The 12586-nt window shown below is 37.8% G+C and overlaps 1 protein-coding gene across 2 annotated transcripts in view; it reads right to left on the bottom strand.

Annotated features, from left to right (window-relative positions):
* NUDT9 (nudix hydrolase 9) overlaps window positions 1–12586 on the bottom strand; it is a 36278-nt gene that overhangs the window by 9277 nt on the left and 14415 nt on the right. For both annotated transcript variants that reach the window (XM_054485734.2, XM_054485733.2), the window contains exons 3-4: window positions 10826–10921; window positions 7196–7282 (exon numbers count right to left, since the gene is read on the bottom strand). In XM_054485734.2, the coding sequence (XP_054341709.1) occupies window positions 7196–7282; window positions 10826–10921 (183 nt within the window). The remainder of the gene's footprint in view (window positions 1–7195; window positions 7283–10825; window positions 10922–12586) is intronic.

Here is a 12586-nt window from a genome sequence, read left to right as displayed (position 1 = left end):
TCTATCTCAAACTTCAGACAAAGTTACAAGGACGTATTTCTTTAAAACAGAGTATATATACATTTATCTCAAATCAGCTAGTTTTATTTAAAACTATTGATTTTTACAGGAAATATTCTATATTCATCACTGTTACAAACCAGGACAAATGTCTACATTACATAAAAGATACTATATTATCTGTAATGAAAATTCAGGATACAAACAATTTTTACTACTTAAAGTACTAACAAAAAAAGAAGTAGCAGAATAGAATTTAAAGAAAAGGTTATCAAAGTTTTTTAAAAAATGAGTTTACGAATCCTCTTTTAAAAATTACTGGTAGTTGCCAGGCACAGTGTCTCACACTTGTAATCCCAACACTTTGGGAAAATTGCTTGAGCTCAGGAGTTTGAGACCAGGCTGGGCAACAACGGAAGACCTCATCTATACAAAAAATAAAAAAATTAACTGGGTGCGGTGGCATGCACCTATAGTCCTAGCTACTTGGGAGACTGAGGCAGAAGGGTCGCTGTACCCAGGAGTTTAAGGTTGCACTGAGCTAAGATGGTGCCACTACACTCCAGCTTGGGCGACAGAGAGAGGGCCTATCTAAAAAAAAAAGAAAAAAAAAATTACTGGTAGTGGAAAAGGCATGGTAAGATTTGCTTTTGGCCAGGTGTGGTGACTCACACCTGAAATCCCAGCACTTTGGGAGGCCAAGGCGGGCAGATCACCTGAGGTCAGCAGTTCAAGACCAGCCTGGCCAACATGGTGAAACCCTGTTTCTACAAAAATACAAAAATTAGCTAGGCATGATGATGGGTGCCTGTAGTCCTAGCTACTCAGGAGGCTGAGGCAGGAGAATCACTTGAACCCAGGAGGCGGAGGCTGCAGTGAGCAAAGATCGTGCCATTACACTCCAGCCTGGATGACAGAGTGAGACTCCATCTCAAAAAAAAAAAAAAAAAAAAAAATTTGCTTTTAACAGTTCACCCTGTGCTAAGAGAAAAGCAGATTATATGACCCAGTTTAGCTGGTGTCAAAAGCAGTACTTCTCAATCTTTTTTTTTTTTTTTTTTTTTTAAGAGACAGGGTCTTGCTCTGTCACCAAGGCTAGAGTACAGTGGTACAACCATAGTTCACTGTAACCTTAAATTCCTGGGCTCAAGCAATCCTCCTGTCTCAGTCTCCTGTGTAGCTAGGACTACAGGCATGGGCCACCATGCCCAGCTAATTTTTTTTGTTTTACAGATGGGGTCTCCTGCTATGTTACCCAGCTGGTCTTGAACTCCTGGCCTCAAGCCATCCTCCCACCTCGGCCTCCCAAAGTGCTGCGATTACAGGTGTAAGCCACCATACCCAGCCCTGCTTCTCAATCTTTATGCCCTCTAATTTGATAAACAAAAAAAACTCTATCATTTTATATTTTAAATTGAATTGCTTATGGGTTTTGTAGAAAGTATCAAGGCAATGTTAGTTTCAGAATACACTTTTTCTAACCACACTCTCTTTGCCAGAGATGTTGATATTAATAAATCTCCCCTTCCCCTTCCTCACCTCCATATCAATCTCCAGCCCAATTTTAGGAATTATCCTAATGATCTCTTAGGCAAAAAAAAAAAAAAAAACTTCCAATGCTAAACCAAAAAAGGTCTATGATATAATTATTACTCTGGATGAAACCCAATAAAATATTAGTATGGATATGAGTTTCCAAATTTCCTTATATAGTAGGTGACTACCATATCTACCATATCTAATTCCTCCCATGAAAGAGCTCATAGTCTAGCACTGGCTCTAAATTAGCAGAAGGGTGATAGTTTGATGAGTATATTAAACAGAAATGAAATAATAATTAGTACAAGAGGGCACATCTGTTTTTAAAATGCCAGAAAGGGGAATACATGAGCAAGAAACAAAGTCATAAAATAAAATAATGTGTTCAAGAAACTGAATGTTCATATGGGGTCTAGCACCATGGGCATCAGTGAGGGAAAAGATAGGCCAGAAAAGTGGGCAACAGGCTTGTATGACAAGATTCATCTAATTCATCTACTTAGAGAGCCAGAGAATGTTTTTAAGCAGGGTAAAACCATAACCAGTTCGTATTTTAGAAAGCTCACTCTGACAAAAGCATGTATGTTGGTCTGGAGGAAAGCAAGACTGGACTCAAGAAGATCAGCTGGGAGGCTACTACTATGATCCAGGTAAAAGATGATGACAGGACAGAAGGCAGAGATAGTGAGAATGAAGAGAGTATGGATTTTATTTTTATTTTCTAAAAGCCATTTAGATAGCATTTATCATATATATGTAAAACACTGTTCTAAGTGCTTTAATGTATTTATCCATTTAAGCCTCAAAACAACCCTATAACATAGTTGTTTTATTATCTTTATTTTACAGATATGGAAAATGAGGCACAGAAAAGTTAGGTAACTTCCCCAAGACTACAGTGTTAACAAGGGTATAAACACAACTTTGAACCTGGACAATCTGGTTCCAGAATCTGTGTTCTTAATTACTATACTATCTACTTAAACTGAACAAGCAGAATGTTTACACTAATTAGATAAGAGGAAACATGGCCAGGCGCAGTGGTGTGCGCCTGTAATCCCAGCACTTTGAGAGGCGGAGGCAGGCAGATCACGAGGTCAAGAGATCAAGACCATCCTGGCCAACATGGCGAAACCCTGTCTCTACTAAATACAAAAATTAGCTGGGCGGGGTGGTGTGCACCTGTAGTCCCAGCCACTTGGGAGGCTGAAGCAGGAGAATCACTTGGAGGTTGCAGTGAGCCGAGATAGCACCACTACACTCCAGCCTGGGTGACAGAGCTAGAATCTGTCTCAAAAAAAAAAAAAAAAAAAGGAAAGATAAGAAGTCAAATGGTGGCTCTGTTCACTCATAAACATTTACTGGCACCTACTACACATCACATGCAAGGAGCTGGGAAAATAAAGACTCAATACAGCCACTGCTCTTCAGCCAGCCAGTTGTGACTATGAAACAAGGATGAGAAACAGAATAGAGAGAGATGCTGGCCGGGTGTAGTGTGGTGGCTCCTGCCTGTAATCTTAGCACTTTGGGAGGCCAAGGTGGGAGGATTGCTTGAGCTCAGGAGTTCAAGACCAGCCAGGGTAACATAGCAAGACCACATCTCAAGAAAAAAAAAAAGAGAGAGATGCTGCTGGGGAGAAGGCAGGATCAGAGAGATGATTAGCAGCTTGCATATGTTCTCAGATTTTATTCTGGACAAATGTATGGATTTTAAGCAGAGTAGCTTCTTGCTATATTATTTATTAGTATTAAATACATTATCACCAATTTTAAAACAATTTCTTGATCTAACAGAACTAATACATCATTTTAATTGATGAACCTAATGAACATTTACTGAATATCAGTAATATTTCTACGCCCTATTGCTATTCCCTCCCCAGTTCTAACAGTATGTACCTTCCATACATACTTCCATACATACCTTCCACTTGTGTCTTTAACCAAAAGTGAACAGAAAATGAAATTGTCATCAATTGTTTGACCTGAATTTATTCACAATAATATATTAACACTTCCCAACTCATTTTGACTCTAGAGGATCTGAAGAAACTTTTGATAACTGTACCTGGACAATCTCTAGGAGAGATGTCTGGGAATCTGAAAATTTAACACCTGCCTTGGAGCTTCTGAAAAAGTTTATGAAATCCTGAACAATGCTGTTTTGAATCATGAAGTGCATACTTGAAAGAAAGGGGGGTGAAATCTTGGCTCTGAAAATGCCTGGGTGATTCTCCAATAGAATGAATATACTCCAAAACAATGATAAAAAGTACAGTATAGTAAAGACTCACTAGTGGTGTAACAGAAAAAGCACAGTATTTAAAGCCACTTACCCCTGATTCAGATGTCAGATCTACAACATTTAGGCAAGTAACTTAACCCCAGTGAGTCTCTATTTTCAAATCCTCAAAACAGATATATCAATACCTACTTGGAGGGGCTTCTGTGAAAAACAAATAGAAAAACTAATGATAGCACTGACAGGATGCCTGGAATAGACTAGTCTAAAAGTAGAATACTTTTAACAATTCATCGAAGGCTTGACTCTTCCTTCAACATCTTTCATTCTTCTCTGTTCCATTTCTGCTGCCTCTCATCTATTTAGAGGAACTCATCAATTTATTAATTAATGCATTATTATTTATTAATTAATGCATTATTGAGATAACAAAGAACATCAACCTAAGAGTACAGTTGAAAGCCAGACTCTGCCAACTGTGGGCTCTCTTATAGCCTCAGACCATCTCTAAGCCTTCAGTTCTCTTATCTGTATGACAGTTAAGCTCAAAAAGTCTACCATTTCAAAACAACTTGATACACAATCACCATGTATACTCCCAGCCACTATTTGGTCCACCATAGATAAAGATAAGCTAACTAGATTCTAACTTTCAAGACTCTGGCTTCCCTTTTCTGCTCTTGTCCCCTTACTAGCATTACATGCCTGTTTCAAACATTTCATACCTTCCTGTTTTTAGCCAGCTTCACCAAAATCAGAAACTAACACTACCATTAATATTTTTTTTATTAACTCTTTCCATGTCATTTAAACCATAGAAGTTCTAACAGTACGTGGATGGAGAGGTAGGCTGATCAGTAGTTAATTAAGTAGGTAGGTGAATGGGTGGGTAGGTGGATGGATGGATGGAGGGAAGATAAAATTTGGGGTTGGGTAAAGATCCTTTTTGGCAGGAGAATCGAGAGGGCAAGTAAGAAAATAAGACCGGGTGAGTATGGGTGCCTCTTCCAGTAACTTGAAAATAAAAAAAATATATAAAGTTAAACTATCAAATTATTATTATATCTCAGATCAAAGAAAAACAGAGTCTCCTTGAAGAAAGGCCCCCAAAATATCAAAACTAAGAAAGTAACAATATGAGGATATTTGCATTATTTAAAGAAAGAACATGACAATTCCATGTGGGGAGACAGATGGTCAGCAAAGAAATTCTAAAAGTAAAAAAATAAAAATTAAAAGGATGACAAATATGACAATATTTCAGATACATTAGAAAGATGATTCCTGTGGAGATAGCTAAGCCCATCTAAACATTAGATTCACTGACCTTCTTAATTCTGATTCATGCTCATCAAGAGACCTGAATATGATTTGGCTTACCACATAGGTCTGCCTCAGGAAGAGAATGCCTCTCCCCCGTTCTGAAACCTTCAATGGCTCCAGTCCATACTCCTAACTTTGGCATTTAAAATTCTCCACAATAAAACTGCACAAAAATTAACTTTAAGTTTCATTTTTCGCCCACTACTCTCCTACAAGAATATTCTGTTTCAACCAAGCCGGTCTCTACTCAGATATTACTACAAACCCTTTTCTTAGGCTTCCTGCTGTCTCCCTACCCAAGGTTCAAGTTCAGCTCAAATCTACCTGCTTTATAAAGCCTTTCTTGGGTGCTCTAGTTTACCACAGTCATGACCCACATCCAATCTTCTAATCTTCTAAAGCATCCTGAATCGCCCATATTATCTGATCACATTTAACATGTTTTCTTACTTCACATTTTCCATCTTGCAAATAAAGTCATAGCTCTTCAGTGACAGAGAACCAACTTAGGATTCTTAGATTTTTTTATATTTACAAAAGTGCCTACTCAACGCTGAGAACAAATAGATGTTCAATAAATAGATGCATAAATAGAATTAACCTTCTTTATATAATGCCTAACCTACTCATATAAGTACGGCTTTATACTTGCATCACATCACTATGATTTTATATAAAGTCCCTTTAAAATATCAATTATATATACATCTGCATGCATATTTATGTAATATACATCTGCGGGCATGTGTGTGTGTGTATAGTCGTGCCACATAATGATGTTTTGGTCAATAACAGACCACATATGCAATGGTGGTCCCATAAGATTACGATGGAGCTGAAACATTCCTATCACCTAATGATGTCATAAGCCCTTGTCAGTATCGTCACCCAATGCATTACTCACATGCTTGTGGTGATGCTGACGTAAACAAACCTATGCGCTGCCAGTCATAAGAATACAATCACATACAATACATAATACTTGATAGTAAGTGACTATGTTACTGGCTTATGTATTTACGTACTTTTTATCATTATTTTAGAGTATATTCCTTCTACTTATAAAAAAAAGTTAACTGTAAAACAGCCTCAGGCAGGTCCTTCAGGAGATATTCAAGAGGAAGGCGTTATTATCATAGGAGATGACAGCTCCACGCATATTACTGCCCCTGACAACTTTCCAGTGGGACAAGATGTGGAGGTGGAAAACAGTGATATTGATGATCCTGACCTTGTATAGCCATAGACTAATGTGTGTGTTTGTGTCTTAGTTTTTAACAAAAAGTTTAAAAACACACAAAAGAAACAACTTTTTTTAAATTAAAAAAAGCTCACAGAATAAGGATGTAACAAAAAAATCTATTTTTGTACAGTTGCATGATGTGTTTTAAGCTATTACTATAAAAAAGCCAAAAAGGTTTTAAAAATGTTTAAGTTTATAAAGAAGTTACAGTAAGTTAAGGTCAATTTATTATTAACAAAATGAAAATATTTTTTATAAATTTGGTGTAGCCTAAGTATGCAGTGTTTATAAACTCTACAATAGTGGACAGTAATGTCTTAGGCTTTCATGTTCACTCACCACTCACTCTGACTCACCAAGATATCAACTTCCAGTCCTACGAGCTCCATTCAGGGTAAGTGCCCGAAACAGGTGTATGGTTTTTTATCTTTTATATCATGTTTTTACCTACTTTCCCTATGTTTAGATATACACACACTTACAATTGCGTTACAGTTGCCTATAGTATTCAGTACAGTAACATGCTGTAGAGGCTTGTAGCCTAAGAACAATAAGCTATAGCATATGGCATAAGTGTATACTACTTATACAATTGTACCTACACAATCTAGGTTTATGTAAATATACTCTATGATGTTCATGCAACAACAAAATCACCTAATAATACATTTCTCAGAACGTGTCCTCATTGTTAAGCAATGCATGACTGTATACATACACATATATACAAACACATACATATGCATATACACACAGGTATACATATATACACAAACATAGCTACAGTCTGCATTTTTTCTATCACTTAGCTCTTTGCTACTGATATGCTTTTTATTGGTTCTTACCTGGTTATAATGGGATCTGCAGCATGATTTGGGCCCCATCGCCCCAAAAGCCCCCGGCCAACCAGTCCAGTCCGTCCTGCAGGATTTCTGGAAAAACAAAAAAAGCATAAAATCAATTGAATGTGTTCATCTTTTTAACCTGATCTGATATAACCCAAAAGAAGGGACTATAAGCAGTAAGACAGAACTAATAAGTCCTTACAAATCCAATGGAACTATCACATATCTGGTGCTGAAGTCATGTATTTCATGACACTGCTATTTAATTTTTCTTTTGTGCATGTGATATGCTTTAAACTTGATCCAGAAAGAGGCTCTCATACCCAAAGTGGTTCTACAATGTGATGATTTGTTTCAGTTTTCACCTATACTCCTAAATTCAAACTAGAACCTTCCTGGATTCTTCTGGAACACCTGCATCTCTCTTCACTTTCTCATTATTCTCATTTCCTACTCTACTCTCCTACGACCATTCCTATTAAAGTTGTTCCTGTTACATTAAATCCTTTTTTCTTCAATGGTTTCTGGATTTTTATTATCAATAGTATATATTTGTAGCATATAATAAGGTATTAGTATTACTATTTCATAGCTTTCAAGTAGACTAAAATGCAATTTTATAAAAATGCCAACTATTTAACCTGATGCCACAATCCAGTGTTAAAAATTTGTCAGAGAAACCTATCAATACTCATGCTTGTGTCATTTTATTTCAGTAAACATTCTTTAAATGTTCAACTTTCATTATGTACTACTAAAATGTTCTAACATGTAATTCTACTTAATGGTGCTGTATCTCTTGCCCTCCCACTATATGAAAGTAAATAAACAACTTGCCAAAATTTCCCTTTTTGCCATCTCTTTTTATTCTTTTTTCCCAGTGACTGTTATTAAATTGAATGAATTTTTATATTGTTTTTGTACTAGACTCAGAAATATTTCAGCAAGACTTGCAAATAGCAACAGAAAGAAGAGACAAGACACCTGCCCAGCTGACAATAATTCTTTCCAAATTCACAGGAGGAGGGGCGGAGTGGCCAGCAACCATATATATATATATATATACACACATACATATATATATATACACATACATATATATATATATATATATATATTTTTTTTTTTTTTTTTTTTTTTTTTTTAAACAGAGTCTCACTCTGTCACCCAGGCTGGAGTGCAGTGGCATGATCTCGGCTCACTGCAACCTCCGTCTCCTGGGTTCAAGCAATTCTCCTGCCTCAGCCTCCTGAGTAGCTGGGATTACAGGCGTGCGCCACCACACCCGGCTAATTTTCGCATTTTTAGTAGAGACAGGGTTTCACCATGTTGGTCAGGCTGGTCTCAAACTCCTGACCTCACGATCCACCCGCCTCAGCCTCCCAAAGTGCTGGGATTACAGGCATGAGCCACCGTGCCCAGCCTGCAACCATATTTTATTCCATGTAACCACACACTCCTGAACACAAGTGATCAAGGCCACCATTAAGAGACAGGTTAGTTTGTATAGATGACCAAGACCATAACTTGTAAACAGAAAACTGGAATGGACACACAGACTATATTAAAAGCTGAAAAGCACAGATGGTTGTTTGCAAAGAGAGAGTAATAAGCCAAAAATGTAGACAAAAGCATAAATGAGGCAGAGAGAAAGTTCTGATGGATTTCGAATTCCATCTTTTCCTCAAGTTAGCTGCATTTTTGCTTTGAGCTCCTTGAGACATTCCTATAGCCTTAAAATAAATTTTACTTTTGATCAGGCAAGCTAAAGTTAGTTTCTATTAGTCAAAGAGACTTGATTAAAAGAACAATCTATCTTGCATTTCCATCTATATATCTTACCTATCTTTTCATAATATTTTTATAATTGTATCTATAAAAGAACCTAAGGAATCAGTCAAATGCAAGGAGAATTTGACTTAAAAAGACTCAATAACATAGAAAGGTGAATAAGTTATGAGCAAAGAAAGAACTTAGCAAAACTGAAGGACCAGGTTGAAATGAGAAGAGTACTACCATTTCCTTGTCTTACAGGAACCAAGAATACAAAGTGTAACATTTTTATAAGGTGATGACCATGATTTCAAATCTGTGATCCTTCTTTGGTTTTATTTGGAACATGCTAATTTTTACATTTCTTTCTAACTTTTTAATATGATTTGGCTGTGACTCCACCCAAATCTCACCTCAAATTTTAATTCTCGTAAGTTGAGGGCCGAACCTGGTGGGAGGTGACTGGATCATGGGGAGCAGTTTCTCCATGCTGTTCTCATGATAGTGAGTGAGTTCTCATGAGATCTGATGGTATTTTTTGTTTGTTTTTTTGAGATGGAGTCTCACTCTGTTGCCCATGCTGGAGTGCAGCGGCACAATCTTAGCTCACTCCAACCTCCACCTCCTGGGTTCAAGCGATTCTCCTGCCTCAGCCTCCCGAGTAGCTGGAATTACAGGTGCCCGCCACCATGCCCAGCTAATTTTTGTATTTTTAGTAGAGACAGGGTTCTGCCACATTGGCCAGGCTGGTCTTCAACTCCTGATCTCAGGTGATCCACCCGCCTCAGCCTCCCATAGTGCTGGGATTACAGGTGTGAGCCACTGCGCCTGGCCAATCTGATGGTTTTATAAGGGGCTCTTCCCCCTTTACTTGTTCACTCTCTGCCACCTGTTGCCATGTAAGATGTACCTTTGCTTCTCTCTTGCCTTCTGCCATGACAGTAGGTTTCCTGAGGCCTCCCCAGCCATGCAGAACTGTAAGTCAATTAAACTTCTTTCCCTTATACATTACCCAGTCTTGGGTATGTTTTTTGTTTTTTTGTTTTTTTTTTTGAGATGGAGTCTTGCTCTGTCACCCAGGCTGGAGTGCAGTGGCGCAATCTCAGCCCACCGCAACCTCTGCCTCCCGGTTCAAGCAATTCTCCTCCCTCAGCCTCCCAAGTAGCTGGGATTACAGGTGCCTGCCACCACACCTGGCTAAATTTTTTATCTTTAGTAGAGATGGGGTTTCTCCATGTTGGTCAGGCTGGTCTTGAACTCCTGACCTTAGGGGATCCACCCGCCTCAGCCTCCCAAAGTGCTGGGATTACAGGCGTGAGCCACTGCGCCCAGCCAGGTATGTCTGTATAGCACTGTGAGAACACGCTAATACACTTTTATAATATCTTCTTAAGGAAAATGGATAATTTTTGAGTTGTACAGAAAAATCATTTTTTAAAAAGTATAGAAAGACCCTTGATGTCAAATTATTGGGTTATCTTTATTTTTACTCTTACATGTTTGGATAAATTCTTACTTTAAGATACTATACCATTTAATAAATATCTGCTGAACAATTTTCCTTTCTGTTAATGTATTCAATTATTTCTGTTTCCAAGATAGAATTACAAAAAGATGCATTCAAACGCTGCCTCTACCACTTACTAGCTGTATACAAATTGCTTACACTCTCTTTCCTTATCTGTAAAATTCAATTAAAAATATCCACCAACAGGGTTATTGTGCAGATTTAATTAAATCACATATGTAAATAAATTTGTACAACATCTGGCACATACAAGGATTTGATAAATATGAACTATCTTTTCTACTTTTTGGTGACTCATTATTGTAAGATGCTCTGCTCCCAGTACCTACCTCGGTCTTCCATTTTCAATCTCATATAGGCCATTCTTGCTCTTTCTCTCAACATGCCCATCCTTTTCGTTAAACTTGGGAGAAAAATTACTTTCACTGTAATGAGAATACCAATGTAAAATAAGAAATAATGATTCAAAACTACCAGCAGCTTAATAATGCAAGTCAATCTGTTATCCATAAGAAGTATTCCTGAAACAATAAATTTTTAAGGGTTAGTTTGTTTTTTTTTTTTCACAAATCCATCTTATTCCTTCAAAACAATTTTTAAGGGAAAAAAAAGTTTTAACCAAAACACCACACATTACAAAGACATATATTATTATTAAACTTACTAACCCCTCCAGGAAGGACTACCAACAGAAGAGCTAGAGCTCCTACCACATGCTACAAGAAGGTCTATTAGCAAGAAGGAATTGTTTGTGGGCACAATATGAAAACTATTTGCTCCCATGTAATTCCAAAAATAAGATTCTTTCTGATGATGTTTCTACTATTTCAAAATAATTTAAATTTCCTCGAATGCACACTAATTAATATTTTTATTAGAGTAAACCCACAAAGCAGTGAATTTGCCCCACAAGCTGCATAACAAATATGAAGTAAATTGAAAACAGACATACTATGCTGGAAATGTTCTAGATCTTGATCTGGGCAGTGGTTACAGAGCTATGTAAATGTAAAATTTTGCTGAGCTGCACACCTTCACATGTAAGAAATGTGCACTTTACAGCCAGGCATGGTGGCTCACGCCTGTAATCCCAGCACTTTGGGAGGCCGAGGTGGGCGGATCACGAGGTCAGGAGATCAAGACCATCCTGGCTAACATGGTGGAACCCCATCTCTACTAAAAAAATACAAAAAATTAGCTGGGCATGGTGGTGGGCACCTGTAGTCTCAGCTACTCGGGAAGCTGAGGCAGGAGAATGGCGTGAACCCAGGAGGTGGAGTTTGCAGTGAGCCGAGATGGCGCCACTGCACTCCAGCCTGGGCGACAGAGCAAGACTCCATCTCAAAAAATAAATAAATAAAATAAAAATAAAGAAATGTGCACTTTACTACATTTATATCACGCCACAAAAAAAAAAAAAAATTTTTATTTTTTCTTTCTTTCTTTCTTTCTTTTTTTTTTTTTTTTTTTGAGATGGAGTCTCGTTCTGTCACCCAGGCTGGAGTGCTGTAGCATTATCTTGGTTCACTGCAACCACCAACACCGATTCAAGCGACTCTCCTGCCTCAGCCTGCTGAGTAGCTGGGACTACAGGAACATGCCACCATACCCAGCTAATTTTTTTTATTTTTGGTAGACACAGGGTTTCATCATGTTTGCCAAGCTGGTCTCAAACTCCTGACCTCAAGTGATCCGCCCACCTCGGCCTCCCAAAGTGCTGGGATTTTGAGCCACTGTGTCTGGCCCAACAAAAAAATTTTTGAACAGACATAACTAAACTACTCTCCTCACCACTATAAAATCCCTGCCATAATTGTACTGACAGTGAATAAAGAGTTACGTAGCACTGGATAGTTCATGGGCAGTTCTGACACAGGTTTCACTTTTTTCTTGCTTTAATTCCAGTGAGTGAGCAAAGAAATATCTGTGGTCTGTTTGGGGAATAATTTCCAATTTCAATGATCCATACATTTTCTTAAGACTTCTAACCAATCTGCCATCTAACATGCAAATAAAAAGAATTAAATGATAAAAACCATGAAATTATAAAACCAGAGCTGCAATGCCCTTGGGACTCTAGAGATTCACCC

The sequence above is a fragment of the Pongo pygmaeus genome, chromosome 3, assembly GCF_028885625.2.
Source record: "Pongo pygmaeus isolate AG05252 chromosome 3, NHGRI_mPonPyg2-v2.0_pri, whole genome shotgun sequence".
NCBI lineage: Eukaryota > Metazoa > Chordata > Mammalia > Primates > Hominidae > Pongo > Pongo pygmaeus.
This window is presented reverse-complemented; position numbering and strand designations above follow the sequence as displayed.